The sequence below is a fragment of the Amyelois transitella genome, chromosome 14, assembly GCF_032362555.1.
Source record: "Amyelois transitella isolate CPQ chromosome 14, ilAmyTran1.1, whole genome shotgun sequence".
In the NCBI taxonomy this organism is placed as follows: domain Eukaryota; kingdom Metazoa; phylum Arthropoda; class Insecta; order Lepidoptera; family Pyralidae; genus Amyelois; species Amyelois transitella.
In genome coordinates, this window is record NC_083517.1 from 2,320,290 (window position 1) to 2,343,295 (window position 23,006).

Below are 23,006 nucleotides of genomic sequence, written 5' to 3' on the forward strand. Positions count from 1 at the left end.
TAATGTATAGATTATTTACTGATATATTCTATTATCAAAAAAAATACAGAATCAAAGAGTTTTTATACGCTATTACGTTATGTGACGCCAATAAGTGATGAATAGTTTCCAATTTTGTAAATAAATCTACGGTATTCCATTTTATTTCACTCTGCTTCTGTCATGCCTCAAACTAGTTCAGGAAGTATTAAGTTCACATTTCAAATAATTTTTCTTGTTACTTTTGAGCTATCTTGGGGTTGAATCCATACTGTATTATAAATGCGTAAGTTTATTTGTTTGTTTGTTAGTTTACTCTTCTCGCAATAGTCTCTGAGCCAATCTTCTTGAAATTATTGCTTATTTAAGTATGAGCCTGGAGAAAGACACAAGAGTACTTTTCATCCCGGTAACAACTATTATACATAAGGTTTCTAAACCTAATTAAATGTGGAAATTTGGATTATTAAATACGTTTAATCAATGTGCTGCGTGGTTCCCATGAATCGCATGGTTCGATTGAAGGATGGTACGGCAGTGTTTGGTACGCGCTCGACTTGGCGGGGGCACTGCCGTGTCCGGATATATTATACGAAACTCTTCCATAATTGGATGACTGATTTACTGATTGACAGACACCATAAGAATAAAAAGCATTTCCAGTGGACTTTTGTTTATTTTATTTCAGTCTCGTTTCCACTTTTCATCACTGTTACATTAAATAATAATTTAACATTTCGTATCATTTATGCTAAGATGATGATCCTTAATCTTATTTCATTCATGATATTCCTAAAAGATTAATGGTGATTACTTACAGACATGGCTTAATTATATTAAAACTAATTCTCTTATTTCTTTTTTTTTAATTTTACGCAGCTGTTTTCGGTTCTCGATTTGGTCTGAAATCGACATTCGTTTTACCATTTTCCAACTGATCAGTTGCCTCCTTGATTTGCGGGGATCCTTTAGCACCTATAAATAAAGGAGATGTTCTTAATTTATAGTATTTTAGCTTTTGTTCATTGTTTTTAATCAGTTATTGATAAGTTATCTCAATAATTAATTGGGGAATTATATTTAAAGACAAGGCCTATCAGAGTTTACTATTTATTTCTCTGTACTCTTGACTCGTGCCCCGTTGACAATAAACCCTTTCACACGCTATCTCGAAGAAATCTTTGAGGCAAAAGTTTGCTTATAAAATTTGTTGGTATACTAACCACCTCCTAATAACATCTTGATGAGAGTCGAGCACGGCGAGTCCACAAACAAGGTGATGAGGAACGCCGACATCACCGCCAAACTGAAGTCTGTGGTGAATCTCTGTATCTGTAAATAGAAATGAAGACTGTATTTCTTCAATAATTACATCGTTAAATGTTTTTATATCTATGTTTGATTGATCTTTTTATATGATGTTGTACTCATGTAATGCAAATAAAAATTTGTAAACATATTTAGGTACTTTCCAAACATAAACTCTATTCCCGGGTTAGGCCGATGCAACATTGCATTATCTATAATCCATGCATATTACTTCATCCTCATCAAACATTTAAAGACTTTGTGATAAATAAAAATTCAGGTCAATAATCAAAACTTCGTATTTAAAAAGATGTCATAAACGCCGAAGCAGTGGCAATTGTTGCCGTGGCAAATTCATATTTTAAAAAGAGGTCACAAGTTAACGCTGTGGCAGTAGGCGATACAGTCTTAGAAGCAGATGGAACACGAAAGTAAATAATTGATCGGAAGACATCTTTCTTCTTTGAATATTGTTACCCTCCACAGCTTTGTTTTGGGCCCCTGGGTTCGCCTTTCGACACTTCTCTCCTCTTACCCGATGTTTTGGTACCCTCTGTTTTAAGACAGTTTACTCGCATATTGTCTTTGGCTACATATAGCTAGAATTTCTCAGGCCTACAGCTTCTGTCTGGAGTTAACGGATAGGACAATTCCAGTTCAAGATCAATAAGTAGCCTTACTCAAAATTGCTTAGAAAATCAGAAGATGCTAAAGAAAATGGTTAGTTGTTCCTGTTATACTTGTATGAAACTACTAGCGATCCGCCCAGGCTTCGCTTGGGTAGCATTCATACATATAGGAACTTATATCTTGAGTCATGTGATTCTATCCATTAAAAAAAAACTAAATTTTAAGAATATAAACATAAAGACTTGGGTGCAGACGCGCAAAGCGACTTTTGGTTTATATGTATGAAGTGAAACGTAAATCTTTACTCACCGAGAATTCAACTGAGAAATAAATAGGCGCAAGGGCAGTTCCATTGAACACGAACATCAACTGATTGTGGACGATGTACATTGCGTAGGAGAGACGACCGAGAAGTTTCCACATGGGAAGGCACAGAAACCAATTGACTGGACCTAAAATTTTAACGTTGTTAATAGCTTGAAAAATGATGAAAATGATGGTATTATTCTCTAAACTATTTGACATGCGGAGATACAGCTGTTTGGCTTAATGATAATAATGAGATTCAAATGGTGTCAGGTTGCTAGCCCATCGGTTAAAAGAAGAGTCCCATGTTTACGAGCCCATTTTCAACTTTTAAAAAAATTGGTAAAAATAAAAATCTTACCTCCATAACCCTTAGAGCAAGCGAACACAATCCATCCAACTGCCAGGGCCCAGACGGGTCTCATAAACGAGTTGATAAAGTTATCTGCCAACTGGTTGTCCCAGTCCAATTGCATCACAGGATGATGGGTACACACTGCTGTAATAATGATACCTATAGCCAAGACCCATAAGACTGCAGTTTGTACCTGAAATTTAAGAGTAGCATCATCTACAGTTTGATTCTATGCACTTTATAAATAGAGGCCCTTTATCAAACCTATATTTTTGGTGGAGATGATCAGTTTTTATAAAGATAGATTTTAAAATCATTGTTTCGCTTTATATCGTGTTGTTATTTTATTCACACAACCGTGGGGCTTTCGCCACATTAGAATAGAACCACCTCCACAGCTTTCACATGGACGTCGTAAAGGCGACTCTGTCAATTAGTCCATCAGATACTGAGTAACGAAATTATAATTATACATATTTATGAAAAAATGTAAGTACAGCGGTTTCACATTTACGGCATCATGACTTTTTAAATATTAACGAAAGTTACAAACCTTTGACATGCTTAATTTTTTCCCCTTGTACATGTGGAGCATGTATCCATAAATCATGCCCACGAAGAATGGAGAGCACCTCGTTAATGTATTCACGTAGTAGTATTGGAAGTAATCCATTTGATCGTCTGGTCGACTAAAAATTAAGGTATATATTGAGACGTTGATGGTGAAATTGTGGTGTGGGTCCCGGGACCCATATATTTCATAGGATTTCGTAAAAGGTGTCTAAGAGAAAGGCTTACTAACTAGACTTAACGGAAAACTGCCTCGGCATCAAGGCAGCTAACTTCCTTAAAAACGACGATTTTATACGGAAAACATTATACTTGATGGTTTTAAAAATATAAAAGACAATGAACAAAGTCTGCAGCTAAAATCAATAAATAAGAGTACTTACGAGAAAGTAATACTAATGGAGGGAAAATCTTTAATAAAGTTGTACACGGTGGCTCCAATCAGGGACACCAGAAGGCCAGTGATTAAAGTTAACCAGGCAGTCCGCTTTCTGCCGCTTACAATCCAGAAAAGAAAGATTGGGGAAATCAGAAACAACTGGAAGTCTATAGCCAGGTACCACGAGTGAGGCAAACACTGAAAATAATAAAATCACGTAAAAATTAAAATAATAGTCTTTTTTTGACATATACATTAGGCGATGTGTAGCAACCTGTCAAGGTCTCTGAATCTCGACCTCAACATTTGGCCATTCAGCTAATTGTGGTCTTTGAGTCGGTGACTATTGGTTCACAAATAATTGGTACAGTAAACTATACATAGGTTGATAAATTATTTTCTCTCATAATATAATAAGCAGCCATAAATCAATGATTAAACTATATTATGAGGTTTGATTGACTAAAACAACATGGCAGAAGAGCCATGGTAATTGTAACAAACTTAACTCCAAGCCTGTATGTATGTATGTAAAAATCGTACCGATTGGAAAGGGTTGTAGAAATTCTGAAAAAATAGCAGCGTAGACCACCAGTATGCTCGGCAGAATTCTGTTTGTTCCGCGACTGTTTCCCAGCGGGGACCGTCAGTCATGCGGTTGAAGATTGAGGCCTGCAGGAGAATGACTGCTGCCAACACGGGGAACAGACGGAACAGGCGGTTCAGGTAGAATAAGTGGACGTTCTTGATGAATTTCGCTGAAAAGAGTTAAACCAATTGAAAAACAGGGAAATGTGTTTTTGCGACTTTCACGCTGATACTGGTTCAATAAAATTGTCTGTCAGAGTGGACATAATTGAAGGAGAATTTAACATTCTTTATCAAAGTATTTTGATTGTTTTTGAATTTGCGCGTTCACTTATATCAAAAATTTTCATCCCAGAAAAAGTATTTTTGCAATTGAAGACGGAATCAATATTGTGATATAAGACTAATACAGGTAAAGTAAAATATTAATTTTGTAGCATGATCGACAAAGGCACGATGGGTACAATAATTTATACCGATCTTCTTGAGTTCATAAATAATTAAAGCATAAATTTTCGGATTGCATTACTAACCTTTCAGAAAAAAACTAGTAATGATTATATGGCTTACTTCTAGTAACCTTCCCAGCTGTAGTATAGACCACAAGGAGACCACTGATCATGAAGAAAGTGTCCACAGTGATAGGACCAGCTGTAATCCACACGGCATTGAACGACATAATCCACTGCAAAATAAATGTTACCATGAATTTATAGTATGTAGTTTCGACTTGTATAATGTAAGCATTACTTGGGGAACCGCGGCTCATTCGGTCGGAAATTATAAACCATGTTCTAATGGAGACAATTTGCTGGCGCGATGAAATTTTACCGTATTATTTGCGTGCGAAGTAAAGATGTTGCAGATTTGCACTGTAATTTATAATATTAATTCGTGGCCATATTCCTACTGCTAACTCTGTAAGCAAAGTCCACAACTACGTTACAATTTATAAACCTACCTGAAGCATATCAGCCGGGTTCGCCATATCGGACCCCACCAACTGGTTTATAAAAGTGTGACCAATGATAACCCAAATCATAGCAAGAGATCGTACTCCGTCTAAACATTCTAAGGCTCCAGGCATTGGGTTGAACGTAAGTAGTCTGCGAGTATTCGTGTAGACAGAGAAGGATTGGTAGAGTTTGTTCACAGATTTTGGATCTGCAATAAATACAATTAATTTAATATTATAATAAATTATGAATATATTGCACTGTTATTTTATTATAAGTGAAAGAACTCCGGTAAATCGAAAATCGGTTTGCATTGTTTTGTTTCTTATTCTTTAATTTTTCCAACTTTTTACGTTAGGTCAGCAGAGTATTTTAATTTCTTCCAATTTGTTATTTTACTTGTCATCTAAATAAACAAATGAACACCCTTTTCCAACTAAAGCGAAGCGTTGGTTAGTTTTTCACTATTTCTAAGACTTATTACTTAGTATTATGCTAGGTGTATTGTTTATAAAGATATTTAAATTAAATAGAACAAAAATTATTATGCCATCCAGTAAAAGGTAACTTTCAAGTCCTGTGACTATTGGCTGTGTCTGCAATGGTTCTTTCAATTTAAATTGACCGTAATTACTATTATTTAAAGGTTTTCATTAGTCATAACGTATTGTTTGAACTATCATCTTATCATTTAATTCTGGCGAAATCGGTTCGGATCTTCTTTAATCATCGATGATTAGATCATTTGATAACATTATTGAAGGATTTCAATAAATCTTTAGTCAGGAATGACTTTCCAAAATAACAGTAATATTTTGTTCCAAACTTTTTGCTAATCTTATTATTTCAGTTATTAGCAAAAGGTTTGGAACCAAATATTAGTAAATATAAAGAACATGGAAAACATGGAAATTGGAAAAAATAACAGATTTTTGTGGTATTGAAAAATACCTCGCAGTTTTATTTTCAATATCAAAACAAATTATATAATTTAACACGCAAAAATCGATCTTACCTCTTTTAAGAATAATAGTCTGACGTATATCGTAACCGGTGCTTATGATAGCCAAAAGGCCAAGAGTCGAAAAGATAACTCTGAAAAAGCAATGATTGATGAGATGAGATCTCTTAAATATATTAACAGTCAATACAGTAGGCTAATAAAGTTATTGTTAAAAATTAGCTCGCGAGTTTTGGCGTTGAAGAAGTTGAAATAGAAGACCTTAATTAAAATGACACTGAAAACACTGATGGCATTATTGAATGACTGTCTATCATTAGTTTCGGTCAGACAGTTGGTTAAGTTTCACTTAATATTTTATTTATATCTAGACACTGCATTGAAATTGAAGAGGTTGACACAGATTTGAAATTAGTTTATGTCCAATCAATTAGATTTAAAACCAGCAATACGGAAACAAGTGAAAAATTATGTAAGTCAAAATATAAACCAGTGCCAGGAAGATAGATAGCTAACTCATTTAAACGTCCATTTGAATCAACTGTACAAATACTCAAATTAGAAGTATTGTGTCTTTCTTCAAAAGGACAAACTTAAGTGGGTACAAAAATTTTATTGAGAAAACTTACATAGCCGTATAGTCTGCTGCAACCCACCGCTTGTCATTGGGCAGCCGACATGCCGTTTCTCTGTATTGTAGACCTAGCTCCTCTAAGTCACCCAGAAAGTTAGCCAGAACTTCGCTAGTGGTACATGGCTTTGGTATACAAAGGGCCAAGGTAAATGCTTCAGCAGGCATAAACACCCTATAAACAGAATAATATATATGTTATTTAATACACATATAAATACACATATGTAGGTATAACAAAGGAAAAGGGATACTGATTGTTAAATTAACGCCCAGCCAAAATCGTGAGATCTTATCAATAAAATTGATATATAGGTTCCATAACAGGTCTAAGGGTGCACTAAGACAGGATTTCCATAAATCCCTGCGGGGAAAAAATACTTTTCGCTTCACGAGGGCGGAAGCGCAAACGTAGTCTAGTCTGCTTTTACTTATGTATAAAATATAAAAGAGAAATCTGATTGATTAACTGACTGGAATATATAAATCAAATGGGATCAAAAAAGATATGAATAGTAGAAGTTTGGTATGAAACGATATATCCCAAGAATAGAATGCCAATCCTATGAGTAATGAATTTTTTGGGACATGGAATAAATATTCATCCTCTTTAGTGATTAATTTGATAAAAAATCAAGGAAACGATATGAACAACTTTGGTTCATACTTACAAATCATTTGCGATATTATCTGTATATTGATTGATCAAATCAGATTGATAATTTTCAACGCAGAACAAATATTTTCTAGATTTAGTATTCATATTATTTAAATGAACGATAAAATAATAAACATATAATTATTGTTATTCCCAATTTTTCGCCAATATATGTCAAAATATATACTTATTAGCTTTATTTAGCTTAGTCCGTGTTGATACGGGGAAAACTTTGTCGAAGCTCTCAACCTCATCATAAAATGTGTCATTTATTTGCTGCTGCCTTTGACATTTGCCGTAAAAATGCGCTATATTGGGATGATGGATAGAAATATGACATCTATTTGATACTCACATTTTAGGTTTATCAGAAGCTTCCAATTTGACACCAGACAAGTGGCGGCTCTGAGTCTTCAAAGTTTGAAAATTCTTTATTATTTCAATAGTTTCTTTATTGAGACGATTGTTGTATGAGCTACGACCTGTCCAAGGCAGTTCAGGCCAAGTAATATTTTCAAGGAATGTTATGTTTGGCCTCTCCCAATCAGGCAGAGTAGGCCAGTTAATTTCTTGTTCCAGAGGAACCGATATCTTACAGTATTTGCCTTCTATGTTCGTATTTTCTACATTTTCATTAATTTCTAAACATTGATAATAATTTCCAAAATCAACAAGATTCCCTTTTAGAATGCCCCTTGGTGTTCTCATACTAGCATCCAAAACTGAAATGTTAGTGAAACACTTGATATTAGGTTCCCTACTTAATAAAACAACTCTACAAATTTAAATAAGAAGTACTTAATTTCTACGGCATTAAGTGATTCATGGTCGAATTTTCATAATAATTTGAATAGAGACAATGTAAAATAGAAGGAATAAAGAGCATGTTTGTAATAAACAATTAGAAGAACTAGCGGACTGTTGCCCTGTTGAATTTGAAATTTACCTTATATACATATATACTTGGCGGGGTAGACAGAGCCAATAGTCTTGAAAATAATGATAGGCCACATTCAGCTGTTTGGCATAATGATAGAATTGAGATTCAAGTAGGGACAGGTTGTTAGCCCGAATTTACCTTTTTGAATTTAATTTTGTTTGTTTGTAATATCTTTATTACACAGAAATTTACACATTTAATTTTCATTTGTAAGAATTTACAGATTATTTCAATTCACAGTATGGAATTGTTAAGATCACCAAGCGCATTAACCAAGTAAAGTTAGTTATCTTAAACGAAGACTTTGGTCAATCTGTGATTTATTAAAACTTAGTTGTAATAAATATCTTTATTGCACATTAAACTGTTTACTGGGTGTGTAAAGATAATTGATAATTTCATCAATTGATTCTTCTAGTCAACCGGTCAACAATTTTCATGTTTGTCACGCCATTTTTCCGAATTACTACTACTATAATTACTAATTTTTAAAATTACTAATACTATAATAATTACTACTTAGGGATTTTAAATCTTATACATCGTTTAACATTACTATAACTATACGATTGTTTTATTTTATCTTTAAAGAAGACCTTTAACCTGGATGCAGTGAAATTTTAATAATGATGGTAATATAGTCAACAATTGAAATAAAAAATAATAATTACTAACCATAATTGAAATACAATAGGTATATTAAGAATCAGATCTGTCCAGTAGTTTTGATGTCAATGAGTTAAAAGGAATAAAACAATCGGACATAACAAAGTGAGAAATTTCTGAAAGTGGACCTCAGTCTGCGAGGTGGTGTCGCAGTTGCCTTCCCCGGCACTAGCCGGGGAAGGCAACTGCGACACCACAGAACTATAAAGCCTATCTTTTACTCATCTTTGCGCATTTCCAGTAGCACACCCTAACATAGTGCTTCGGGGCATGGGGTCTATAAACATCAAATATATTCAGGCGCAGTAAAGACAAGAATTTAAAAAATAAATTAAGAAACTCCCGACTTTAATTTAATGCCCCTTCAAAAGATATAATAAATGAAATCTTAAGGTAACTTAGTATGTTTTACTAGGGACCGCACTAAACCTAAAAAAACTATGCTACACACAGACCGACACGTCAAACATAAAATATAGGTACCTCTTTTTCCGTCGATGGTTAAAAAGAGGAACTAGAACTTACATTGACTCAGCACAGCAGAGTTATTTACCAGGATTCTCATTTGTTCTTGACATAATTGTGGGTCCAACACTTCTTCATAGAGTTTAGGGTCAAATGCATTTTTGCTTTTAGGAATTACTGTGTTAACATATCCATTAACTGTACTTACAATGACAAAGTAAAATATATTTAATATTAATTTCATTTTATTACTAAATTTAATTTTACTATCCAACCTTTTGGTTTTGCCACGCTTACCTCTGTGGCCAAATCACAGACAAGTTAATGTGTTAACGAGAGTAACAATAAATAGGACGATTTGACTGAGCTTAGTCATCAAAAGTTAGATAATGTATAGATTATTTACTGATATTTTCTTTTATCAAAAAATTTGGTGTTTGTTGTATGCTATTAAGTTATGATATTAAGTTATGCGACTTCAATAAGTGATGCATTGTATCCAATTTTGTGAATAAATCTATGGAACTCTATTTTATTTCATTCTGCTTCTGTTATGCAGGAAGTATTAAGTTCAGATTTCGAATATTTTTTCTTGTTACTTTTGAGCAGGCTTGGGGATAAATCCATACTGCGTATGGATTTAACTGCGTAAGTTTATATGTTTGTTTGTTTATTTTCTCTTCCCGCAATAGTCTCCGAGCCAATCTTCTTGAAGTTATTGTTTACATATACATAATAATATAAGTATGAACCTGGAAAAAGGCACAGGGTACATTTCATCCCGGTAAAAACTATGGTAGCCGTGGAATTCCTCTTTTAATCGATGGGCTAGCTGAACGTGGCCCTTTTGATGACTATTGACTCTGTATACCCCGCAAGGGATATAGAGGTTATTATATGTTATGTTATGTTTTATCAACATGTGACGCATAAAAATTATCTGAATATTATCTTTTAATAATAAGATACCTCATTAAATGTAGAAATTTAGATAATTAAATTCTGCGTTTCATCAAATTGTGACGCAATAAATTATCTCAATATAGTTAAAAAAACTAGCACACTCTCTTATTAAAATTAGAATTCTCTTATCGAAATGCAGAAATTTATTTAATGAAATTATATGTTTTATCAAAATGTAAACAACAACTAATGTTAAGTACCATGGGCGGTCTTTGCATTAAAATTATCTAACAGCAGCTATCTATAATTGATATTCACGATAGAATTGAGCTTCAAATAGAGATACGCTGCTAGCCCATCGCCTACAAGAGGAATCCCAGGTTTATAAGCCTATCCTTCAGTCGCCTTTTACGACAAAGTTATGAAAGAAGAAAGAAAGGTATATAAAAATGTAATTTAAAGATTTATACAATTTCTCATCATCTTCGTTACCTTATTGCACATAATGTAGTTCGACACAATATGTAAGCTTCTTACAGTTTACCATATTGCTTTCATCCATTTGTTTTAAATTGTAATGGGAGCAAAGATTCGGACTCGACCGCCGTAAAAGGGAAAATCTTCCGTTACCGGGCCGGGTGTTTTGGAGCGGGTCTTCAACTCCGACGATGTTGAGTCGGAGGTAAGTCTCAGTGTGTTAACAACCACTTAGCTCAATTCTTACTATCGCTGTCACTAGTATTCTACTTTTAGAAGAACTACTTATGATTTATTAAATGATTTTGATGATTTTAGTGATTTTAATGATTTTGATGAATTTGATGATTTTGATCGTTTCTAACAGTTTCCTAATTAAAATTGTATTTACTATCACGTAATAAAAATATATTATTGTGGTCTCCGCAAAAGGTATAGAAATATTTCTGATTGGGTTGATGATGAAAAGACCTTTAAATCAAGGGTATGAATAAAAATCATTCGCAGTTAATCATGCGCATATATTAAAATCCGAGGTACACAATCATGCCATTTGTTTTAGGCATAAATACATCTACTTGTTCACCATGCTAAACATCTCATACTGATAATTGTTTGTTATTATGCAGAAATTCATAATGTTTCTTCTTGTATATTATGAAGTCAAGTGTCAAATTACAAAGCCTCTTTAGTTATTCTATTTGTTTCAATAACTATATCAACGTCCCTTTTAATGTCCGGTAGGTCAGGGTTCTCCTTAACTGGTCTTTTGGGACCTGAAACCATATGGAAAATTTGTATTAAGAAATGGACGATATAGAAAAGCTGAAATGCAAAATACAATATTTGTTATATAAGGTATATTTGTTATGTAAGGTAAATACAATATTTGTAAAATACAATATGTTAAAATACAATATTTTTCGAATAACCCGTTTTTTCTATTCCCTAAGAATTTTCAGAAATCATTGCTCTCCAACAGCGTATAATTAAACCAACAGTAGACATCAAGCAAATTTATCACAGCATTGAAACATACGATTTGTTCGCAAAACCTCGAGTTTATATTGGTAATGTTATTTATTTTTCATAATATTTTTTATAGAAATACAGACCTCCTCCCATTAACATCTTTATGAGAGTCGAGCACGGTGAATCCACAAATAAAGTGACGAGCAATGCTGAAACCACTGTTATACTAAAGTCTGTTGTGAATCTGTGAATCTGTAAAGAGAATTTAAATAGATCAATATTATTGATAAATAAATAAAACAGAGGTACCAACTTTTATATAGGTTTTAACTAATCATTCGATTCGAATGTAACTATTTTATTGTTTCTTGTGTTATTTTTGGAACTACACATAAAAATATTGAAACTTATTTCCTTTTCAAAATTTATAAAAATATCAACGGGATTGAACAGCAATTTTCAATTATTCAAGAATTTGTCACTAGAATAACTTGAATTTTACTGTAAAATCTAATGTAAAGACAATGAGTAGTAACGATTCAAATTACTTAGATGGTGTGAGTCGTACCTAAGGAACCGATCTCAGTTGGTTACAATAAGAGGTTTTAAATCGGCTTCCAAGGGTGTACTATCGGGTGTACCGCAGGGCTCCCATCTTGGACCTTTGTTCTTTCTTGTTTTCGTTAACGACATTGGTAAAGCAATATCATCAAGTTACCAAATGTTTGCTGATGATCTCAAAGTGTATCGTATTATTCGCAACAACGATGATATTGTTCAGTTACAAAATGACATTAATAAAATTAGCAACTGGTGTGTTCAAAATAAAATGGTCCTTAACGAAGCGAAATGCTTTCATATAAAGTTTACACGAAAAAAAACTAGTTTGAATTCTGACTATTTCATCAATAATGTTCGTTTAAGAAAGGTCTCTAAAACACGTGACCTTGGTGTGATAATGGATAGCAACCTTGATTTTAGAGAACATATTGATCATATTGCAAAGAAAGGTGCGAAACTAGCTGGATTTATAATACGCAAATCAAAATTTTTCAATGAGCCAGAAATTACTATTCTATTATTTAACTGTTTTGTAAGGTCACTTCTGGAATATTGTAGTATAATCTGAACCCCTTTTTTCAGGTACATTCAAAACGTTTGGAGAGAATCCAAAAAAGATTTTTATACCATCTTACGTTTGCTAAAAATTTATGCCGTAAATTAGAGTCGTATGATTCTAGACTTAAGTATTTTGGTGTAATTCCATTAGATCAGAGAAGAAATGTAGCCGATCTTCTGTTTTTGCGTAAATTAGTGATGGGAATTATTGACAGTCCTAGCTTACTCCGTAAGATTTCCGTATCTATTCCACGTCAGAGTAGTCGACTTCATAACAGAAAAACCTTCCATGTCCCAGTCACTCGTACTCTATATTTGGAATATTCGCCGATAAATCGCATGTGCACTGAATTCAATAAAGTCTCTTCTCAGTTTGATATATTTAGTGCATCTATAAATTCAATTAAAAGCATAATGCTAGCTAAATGTCAGTAATTGATTAAGTAAACCTAATTTAAAAATTTTTTTAGTATCTGTAATTTTTAACAGAAATTTGTATTTTTTGTATACACGATGTGTTCACATCTAGAAGACTTGCCACTTTTGTACGTGTATTTTGTACTTTTATATTTTGTTTTGTTACTGTGTCATGTCAGTTTTGTGAACCAAATAAAAAAACAAAAAAAAAAATCAATTTCGGATCCTACCTCAAAATTAAAAAATACATTCCATAAAATACGAGTAATACAATTTTTTTAAAATATAAATTTTTATTGCCTGTGTGAAACTATATGAATCATCTAATACTTACTGAGAATTCAACAGAAAAGTAAATAGGCGCAAGAGCAGTTCCATTGAAGACGAAGATCAGCGGATAGTGGATGATGTACATTGCGTAGGAGAGACGACCAAGGAGTTTCCACATGGGAAGGCACAACAACCAATTGACAGGACCTGAAATTTTATGGTGCTTAATTTTTAATTTCTTACATTACAGTCGCAGGTAACACCATAAAACAAAAATACGGAAATTAAAAAAAATGCTTTAGAAAGCAAAATTGTAATTTGATCTTTTGCCTAAAATTGGTTTATAGTTAAAAAGAAAAATGAATGGTGCTACACAAATTTTGCTTGTTTATACTTTTGATAACTTCTTTTGATTGTTTGGTTTCAGTCTAATTCTATACAAGATTTTCGGAACAGAACTTAAATACAACAACTTAAAAGTAATACCTCCGTAACCCTTAGAACAAGCGAACACTATCCATCCAACACCCATGGCCCAGATGGGTCTCATGTAGGAGTTGATGAAGTTATCCGCTAATTGGTTGTCCCAATCGACTTGCATGATGGGATGGGTGGTGCAAAGGACTGCTGCGATGATGCCGAGTGCCAAGATCCATAAGGCAGCAGCTTGTATCTGCAATTGGGAATGTTCAAGTTGTTCAATATTTACAATGACAAATAATTTTGAATACAATGTAAATCGCAATGATTCGATTTCGACCGCTATTAAAGATGAATTTTATACTAACGAGGCTAGCACGTGCGACGGCTTTGTTGCGCGATAAACTATCGCTGTTTCGCTTTTTATTATGACGCGAAACGGGACAGAGATAGTTAATCGCGCAATAAAAACGGCGTCGGGCGTGCCATGTTAGTCCCGCATGTTGGTTACCCCGACATTTTCCTAAATATACTTGGAAATTAAAACTCCAAAGATATCGAGTCGGATATTTTACAAACCTTTGGCATGCTTATTTTCTTTCCCCTGTACGTATGAAGGATGTATCCATAAATCATTCCGACGAAGAAAGGAGAGCATCTTGTTAGAGTGTTCACATAATAATACTCTAAGTATTCCGGCTGGTCTTCGAGTCGTCTAAAATAATTTAATATCATGGTATTAATTATTATAACTGTTACCATTTTTCGAAGATAAAGAATAATTTTGGACTAAGAGTTTTAAGTAAATAAATAAATAAAAAACGATACGAAAATCTTTCCATATTATTATTTGATGCCCGCGACTTTGTAGGCATGAAAGAGTATATAATCATGGCGTTACATCAGGTGTTATTGTTACCCAAGTAATTTTAATAAAAATAAACTTTTTATACCAAAATTGCGAAATACTAGATGTTCCCGACGATATAAATGGAAATAAGAGTACTTACGATAAACTAATAGTTACGGAGGGGAAATCTTTTATGAAGTTATACACTGAGGAACCAATCAGAGATGCAAGTAGGCCAGTGATTAAAGCTAACCAGGCAGCCCGCTTTCTGCCGCTTACAATCCAGAACAGGAAGATTGGGGAGATCAGGAACATGTGGAAGTCTATAGCCAGGTACCACGAGTGAGGTAGACACTGAAAAGAAAAAAAAACATAACAAATAAAATGAATCAACTTCCTTTTTCATTTCATTTCAGAGTTCGCAGTGACCATGCTGAAAGTCTGTGGTGGTACTATTACTGAATGGATGTGTTCATGGAACGGTTGGTTTAATTTAGAAATAATGCACTAATATTATTGAACCCTAAGAATTACAAAATTTTCAGCTATTTAAAGCTTTTAATACAGAATTTCTAGGAAAGCTAATTGAACATTTAGAATGGAACATTTCAAAATTATGCAGTAACTCTTTATTGAGTTAGGCAAAAAAGGATAATGATAATACTATTATATATTTACTTTATTTATAAATGTTCATTGTACGTATATGATTGTTAAGTCTTAAGCATCATACTCGTAAATGAACTGTTGTTCACCCTTGTCTCAATTTTGTATGTGATCCTCTTATTGTCAGATTGGCTGAAAGAGGGAATCCCACTTAGGGACAAGCCCGCTTTTGTTCTGTGCCGTTTTATATTTGTAATGTACTCCTTTAGTGAACATAAAAAGCATTAACTAACTTACTATTTTTTATATCAGGTGGCCTTTCAGCCATTTCAAGACCGTTGGCTTTGTCAACCCCATAAGGGATATAGACCTGATTATACATTATGTATGTCCTCAAGACGTACCATTCTAGAGGGGTTGTAGTAATTCTGGATGTACAGCAGTGTCGACCACCAGTAAGTCCGGCATGATTCCGTTTGCAACGCGACCTGATTATACATTATGTGTGTCCTCAAGACCTACCATTCTAGAGGGGTTGTAGTAATTCTGGATGTACAGCAGTGTCGACCACCAGTAAGTCCGGCATGATTCCGTTTGCAACGCGACCTGATTATACATTATGTGTGTCCTCAAGACCTACCATTCTAGAGGGGTTGTAGTAATTCTGGATGTACAGCAGTGTCGACCACCAGTAAGTCCGGCATGATTCCGTTTGCAACGCGACTATTTCCCAGCTGGGGCCGTCAGTCATGCGGTTGAAAATTGATGCCTGGAGAAGAATAACTGCCGCTAACACGGGAAATAGTCTGAACAGCCGGTTCAGGTAGAATAAGTGGACGTTTTTTATAAACTTTGCTGAAAATGAAAAATAAATTAACAAGACTATTAAAGTATTCAGAAATTAGATAAGAGTTAGAAACAGCTTCGTGAAGAACCAGAGTTTGTTAACCCCAAAACTAGTGATATGAGCAAACATTATCGTATCCAAATTCGATTCGTATAATGAATGAGAAAACAAATTAGATACAAATGTTGGTTACTACAGTAGTGTAGATAATAGCGAAGTAATTTAAATAAGCTATGCTTTAATGTCTTACATCTAGTCACCTTCCCAGCTGTGGAATAGACCACAAGAAGACCACTGATCATGAAGAAAGTATCCACAGTGATAGGACCAGCCGTTATCCATATGGCTTTGAAAGATACAATCCACTGAAAATAAATAATTCATTTATATTTATATAATCACGTCTTTATCCCTTGCGGGGTAGACAGAGCTAGCAATCTTGAAAGACTAAGACTAAAAGGAAAAAGAATAGGACCACTCTATCTCTTCTCATGGATGTCGTAAAGGCGACTAAGGTATAGGCTTATAAACTTGGGATACTTCTTTTAAGCGATGAGCTAGCAACCAGTCACTATTTTAATGTCAATTCTATCATTAAGCCTAACAGCTGAAAATAGATAGTATTTCAATTATAGCAATAAATTATAAATCGTAAACCTCGTGATCACTTTTAATTTTGTGAATATCTCAGAAACAATTTAATCGATTTTGATGCACTACATAAAAATGTATTGACAGATCTTAGGCACATTTTAAATTTCATCAAAATCAGACCAAAGGTTCGATGGTTATCGCATTACAAACATGCAAACATACATACAAAAAAAATGTATTTTCGCCCAATTTCAGTTTATTGGTAGATCTCACTAGCTTCGCTGCAATGAAAGTGAAAAACTCGTAGTCGTACAAATAATTATTTATTATTTGAAAAGTGATTGAATCCTCACTTTTTGCATATCAGCCGGGTTCGCCATGTGGGAACCAGTCAACTGGTTCACAAACGTGTGTCCAATGATAACCCAGATCATGGCAAGGGATCGTATTCCGTCCAAACATTCCAATGCTCCAGGGACCGGGTTGAACGTCAATAATCTTCGCGTATTCGTGTAAATTGAGAAGGATTGATAAAATTTGTTCACTGATTTTGGATCTGAAAAAAAAAATGGAATGTAACCTTTTAGAAAAAAAAATGGTTTTCCACATACATACATACATACATATACATATGGCCGTCTATATCCCTTGCGGGGTAGACAGAGCCAACAATCTTGAAGGAATGGCCACGTTCAGCTATTTGGCTTAATGATATAATTGAGATTCAAATAGTGACAGGACAGGACAACCCATCACCTAAAAAAGAATACCAAGTTAGTCGCCTTTTACGACATCCATGGGAAAGAGATGGAGTGGTCCTATTTTTTTTTGCATTGGTGCCGGGAACCACACGGTATTCCACCAATTCAAAATTCCACGAATGTTAGACATCACGTGATTCTCACGATTTTCGTAATCGTTTTAGCTCCTTAATCATTGCCAATTAGATTAGATCGTTGGATAATTTTATTAAGGGATTAGAATAAATCTTTATTCTCTGTCTAGTCGAATTTTTTGATATAAAAATAAACGTAGTGTAATAAATTTTATGTAATCTACATATACTAAAATGGTTAATGACCTGTGTCCGTTCATTGAATATTTCATCGAAAAAAAATGTGATATGCATTATTTGCATGAATTTTTGTCTGTTTGTAGGTTTGTTTGTTTCTATTTGTGTGTTTGCGATGGAATGAAGATTTCGTCAGTAGGTGTATACCTATACAGTTACATACTTTCTGGATATTATAGTGTTTATTTCAATCAAAATGACTAATAAATGAAAGTTATGATAATTATTGCTTTGCTAGGAAAATTGTATCCATTGATATACCTATCTGTTTTTTGCAAACTATAGCCTACATGATTGTAAGTTTACATGATAACATAAACATGATGTTTAAAAATAATGCATGATTTTGCGTAAGTATTATACGAATTCTATAAAGAAACGACTTATTCAAGTTGAACTCTAATTTATAGCGTTGAACATATTCAGTAGGGATCAATTGTTGCTGGTCTTTGATGACCGCCTATATTGAGTCAGTTACCTACTATTTTATTACCGTTACCGATATCTATACTTGAAAGATATCGGTGAAAAATCGTTATGTTGTAATCGTCGTAATCTATATTAGACGTAATCTAAACAGAAGCCAAAAATATGATTTTTAGATTTTCTGTCTGTATGTCAATTCTATCATTAAGCCAAATAGCTGAACATGGCCATTCAGTCTTTTCAAGACTGTTGGCTCTGTCTATCCCGCAAGGGATACAGACGTGACCATATGTATATGCTGTCTGTATGTTTGTACGCGAAGACTATAAGCTCTGATTTGAATGCGGTTTTCTCAGATATGTTGGGCTTGGCCATGCCGTGGGTGCCGTGCGGTTCCCGGCACCAGTAGAAAAAAAACAGGCCCATCTCTTTCCCAAGGATGTCGTAAAAGTGGACTAAGGGAAAGGCTTATAAACTTGCGATTCTTCATTTAGGCAATGGGCTAGCAACCTGTCACTATTTGAATCTCAATTCTATCATTAAGCTAAACAGCTGAACGTGGCCTATCAGCATTTCAAAACTATTTACTCTGTACACCTTGCAGGGTTATAGACATAATTATATGTATATATTAACAAAATAGTTCACAAAATTTCTCTTCCACCCTTATTTAGGAGTTTCGTTTTACGCGGGCGAAGTCCTGGGCGTCCTCTAGGTGACTTATATGGCTTTACAAAAAAGACTAGTGAAGCACAGAATTCTTGCACTTAAGTTTAACATAACAAATTGGATGAAATTTGAACATAAAGATAATCTTACCTTGTTTGAGCACAACAGTCTGACGAATATCGTAGCTGGTGCTGATGACAGCCAAAAGGCCAAGAATCGAAAAAATTACACTGAAATATAAATATGTTATTTTGTCACTGGCTATAATTAAGCCATCAATCTCTATACAAAGAAGTAGCATTATAGGCAACCTCTTTATGTACGCCAAAGCAACGGTTGCAATGGTTTGTTAGTTAGGAAAAAATATCAGAGATATTATCTTCATTCTCAAATATTTTTAATTTTATTTCCATAATATACTTTATTTCCATTATTACTTTTAAACTGATTATTTCTCTCATCCTTTCTCCTTCTGTCTTCTGTAGTGAATAACTAACTTTGTGACTATACTTCCTACAAGCATGTATTACTCGTATTTATCAGAAAAATACCTCACTGGGTAGTTATTAACGACACATTTCGTGTGAGCGTACACGGATCATGATGACATTATTTATTTGGATTTTCTTATAAAACGTCATTTAGCCATAGCATTGGAAACTGTGACAAAGCTTACTAATGTCTTTCATTTGGGTTATTAACATATTAATCCAATTTTCATTTTATTTGTATCTCAATTAAGATAAAAAAATAATATATACGGGACAAATTACACAGATTGAGTTAGCCTCGAAGTAAGTTCGCGACTTGTGTTAAGAGATACTAACTCAACATTACTATATTTTTATAAATACTCAGATAGATAAACATCCAAGACCCAGACCAATCAGAGAGAGTTCGTTTCTTATCATGCCCTGACCGGGATTCGAACCCGGGACCTCCGGTGTCACAGACAAGCGTATTACCGCTGCGCCACAGAGGCCGTCAAAAGAAAAATTCAGTGCCCAACTAGGCAGCCTTATTTCATAAAAAATCTACACGGAATTTCTTATGTACTCTACTTATAACTTATTCACTACTATAAGTAAACCTTCATTCTCTTTATTAACTTACACAGCCGTATAGTCTGCTGGGACCCATGGCTTGTCATTGGGCAATCGACAAGAACGCTCTGTGAACTGCAGACCTACATCTTGGAATTCTCCAAGTAAGTTAGTCAGAGCTTCGCTGGTGGTACACGGCTTCGGAATACATATGGCTAATGTAAATTCGGAAATAACCAGTGCTGACCTGAAAACAGAATATGTTGCTTCACTCATTGCCTGTCAATGCTTTAAACATATAAAAATGGACACAGGTTCACTGACTTATACAATCAATGCATAGTCTTAATTTCCAGGCCTTCAAATTTCACATGTAAAATTCTGCTTAGACTTATCACATAAGGAAAAGAAAATTCTAAATTCGTGCGGGAATGGAAATCGTATATTAATAAAAATGAAACTAGTAACTTAGTTAATAATAATGATGACCATCTTCTAACATTACCTATTACAAAACCTTTGATTATTATTCGGCCAATTTGGTAAACTGGAATTGTCCTTATCAGTTTTGGTTTGAGAAATCTGGAATTCAGGTGAGGATGCTTTTCTGAGATTTAAAACCACAATCACAAATACGAATTTTTTCAGAGATAATAATTCCCAGAAAATTATTGATTGCCTACTTGTTTACACAATAGATAAAACATGTGGCTGATAATTTAAATGAAAGAAAACATTTGTTAGATTGTATATCATGCAGGAAATTGATGTATGTGTTATTTTTTTTTTCATTATAATTATCTAATAAATACGTAATATAGTGCTTCGAATTGATTGATGGTGGAACTGATTACGGGTTAGGATTTACCTGTTTTATAAGATCAGTCCCTCTTGTAAAGTGTATAAAGAACAACTAGCCAAGCAGTTTTCATAAGACGGGAGCAAGTAGATAGTGAATTTCATATTTTTGTAAAATTATTAGCGGCATATAAAAACTTAAATGCTGTGTTTATTAAAACTCAAGTTTTGATTAAAAATACGCTATGATAATTTAAAATCAGAAAGAGAGTGAGAAATTATAATTTCTTCTTTGACTCACCTCACACTTTCATCAAAAGTGGAAACTCCAGACATACGTAGGCTCTCAGTCTTCAATATTTGAAAATTATTTATTATTTCAATAGTTTCTTTACTGAGACGATTGCTGTATGAGCTACGACCTGTCCAAGGGAGTTCAGGCCAAGTAATATTTTCAGGGAAAGTTATATTAGGCCACTCCCAATCAGGCAAAGAAGGAAAGTTTATTTCTTGTTCCAGAGGCACCGATATCTTACAGTATTTGCCTTCTATGTTCGTATTTTCTACATTTTTATTAATCTCCAAACATTGATAATAATTTCCCAAATCGACAAGATTTCCTTTTAGTATACCCCTTGGTATTCTGATACCAGCATCCAAAACTGAAATTTCAAAGAAACACAAGTCATAAAGTTGTGTATCATGTTTTGTATCACAAATTTCTGCTCTTTGACCGCGTAGTAGGTATATAACTGTTATAATATTCACTTAATTGTCAAAAATGTTTCATATACCGACCGTTATTTTAATTTATATTTACGTTACATTATAATTTGAATTTTTGTTTCATCATTAAGCCATACGCCGACTCGTAGAAATATTTTATCGACCAATATATCGCCACTGATTTAGCATTATCAAAGGCATCGTACGGATCCTTCAGCAGTATGTTTGGTGGTAGGGCAATTAAATTATGTTTACTTTGCTATATTGTAGCAATATTATTGCAGTGTTTTGCACATATTTCTGTTTTAATATCTTCATATTGTCATTTAATTGGTCATAATTACTTATTTACTTTGTATGTATCGTCATTCGGATTCGCAATATTTGTCAATTTTGTTAGAATTTTGGAACTTATATTATTTATAGCTTAAATATCTACAATTTCTTCGCGATCTTATAATAACAAAATAAACAAAAACTTACATTGATTCAGCACAGATGAATTATTAGCTAAGATTCTAATTTGCTCTTGACATTGTTCTGGATCCAGCACATCTTCGTAGAGTTGAGTATCAAAAGCATTTTTACCATCAGGAATCACAGTGTCAACATATGCATTCACTGTATTTAAAATAACAAAATTAAATAAACATATTATTAACTTCATTTTATTATTTTTTTTCTTTACTGAACCATCTGTTTTTGCGACCTCATTACTGTATTGTGCAATCGCAATAAGTAAATATATTGTTGAGAAAATATAAAACACCAAATACTGATTTACATCTTATCATTAAGATTTGTTTGAAATTAGTCATTGAATTTCGATAGTGGATTGATAATTAATAGATATAATTTATCATCGTACAAATCTGGAGTAATGTAACAATTGTTTCGTTCAATTGATTAAAGAGTACTTAGTACGAATTTCAAATTATTTTTTATACTACCTTTGCTACGTGACTTGCCTTTGGGGGTATAATTGATCAAGATTGATGATACTGGTTATGAAATGAAATTATTATAATTTAAAGTTTCACAGGTTTGTGTGCAATATGAAAACAAAATAGTTTATAAAGTACACGCACTTATTGATGTAGTATCTTGTAGTAATATTTGCAGTTCGAAGGTTAAAGTTTGCTTTTAATGAGTTTTATAGAAAATTTCTAATTATAACGTGCCTTATTATTCAGATTTCTCTGACTAAGAACAAATTGTTGCTACTCCTATCGTGTAGGTTTAATCGTTTTAAAATATATATCTGTTTTCTATTTTTCTGACAGAATTGTTTCTGGAAATGTTAAATGTTTTGCCGAGTTAAAGAACCTTTGGAATTTATAAGTTATTTTTAATTCTTTTTATAAGTGAAGCTTTTTATAAGCGGCTTGTATCGATATTCAAAAGT

The 23,006-nt window shown here is 33.5% G+C and overlaps 1 protein-coding gene across 1 annotated transcript; it reads right to left on the reverse strand.

The window, feature by feature from the left end:
• Positions 1 to 782: 782 nt before the first annotated feature.
• On the reverse strand, positions 783 to 22,360 carry LOC106130887 (uncharacterized). The gene is made up of 26 exons (XM_060947732.1): positions 22,085 to 22,360; positions 21,177 to 21,537; positions 20,148 to 20,324; positions 19,185 to 19,264; positions 17,221 to 17,423; positions 16,524 to 16,638; positions 16,067 to 16,281; positions 14,981 to 15,174; positions 14,550 to 14,685; positions 14,037 to 14,223; positions 13,615 to 13,757; positions 11,888 to 11,996; positions 11,452 to 11,548; positions 9,453 to 9,691; positions 7,677 to 8,043; positions 6,662 to 6,838; positions 6,087 to 6,166; positions 5,077 to 5,279; positions 4,686 to 4,800; positions 4,071 to 4,285; positions 3,532 to 3,725; positions 3,132 to 3,267; positions 2,585 to 2,771; positions 2,227 to 2,369; positions 1,203 to 1,311; positions 783 to 954 (listed from the first exon to the last, which is right to left on the reverse strand). The coding sequence occupies exons 1-26, from the start codon at positions 22,266 to 22,268 to the stop codon at positions 851 to 853; spliced, it is 4,470 nt and encodes a 1,489-aa protein (XP_060803715.1). The 5' UTR covers positions 22,269 to 22,360; the 3' UTR covers positions 783 to 850.
• Positions 22,361 to 23,006: the final 646 nt, after the last annotated feature.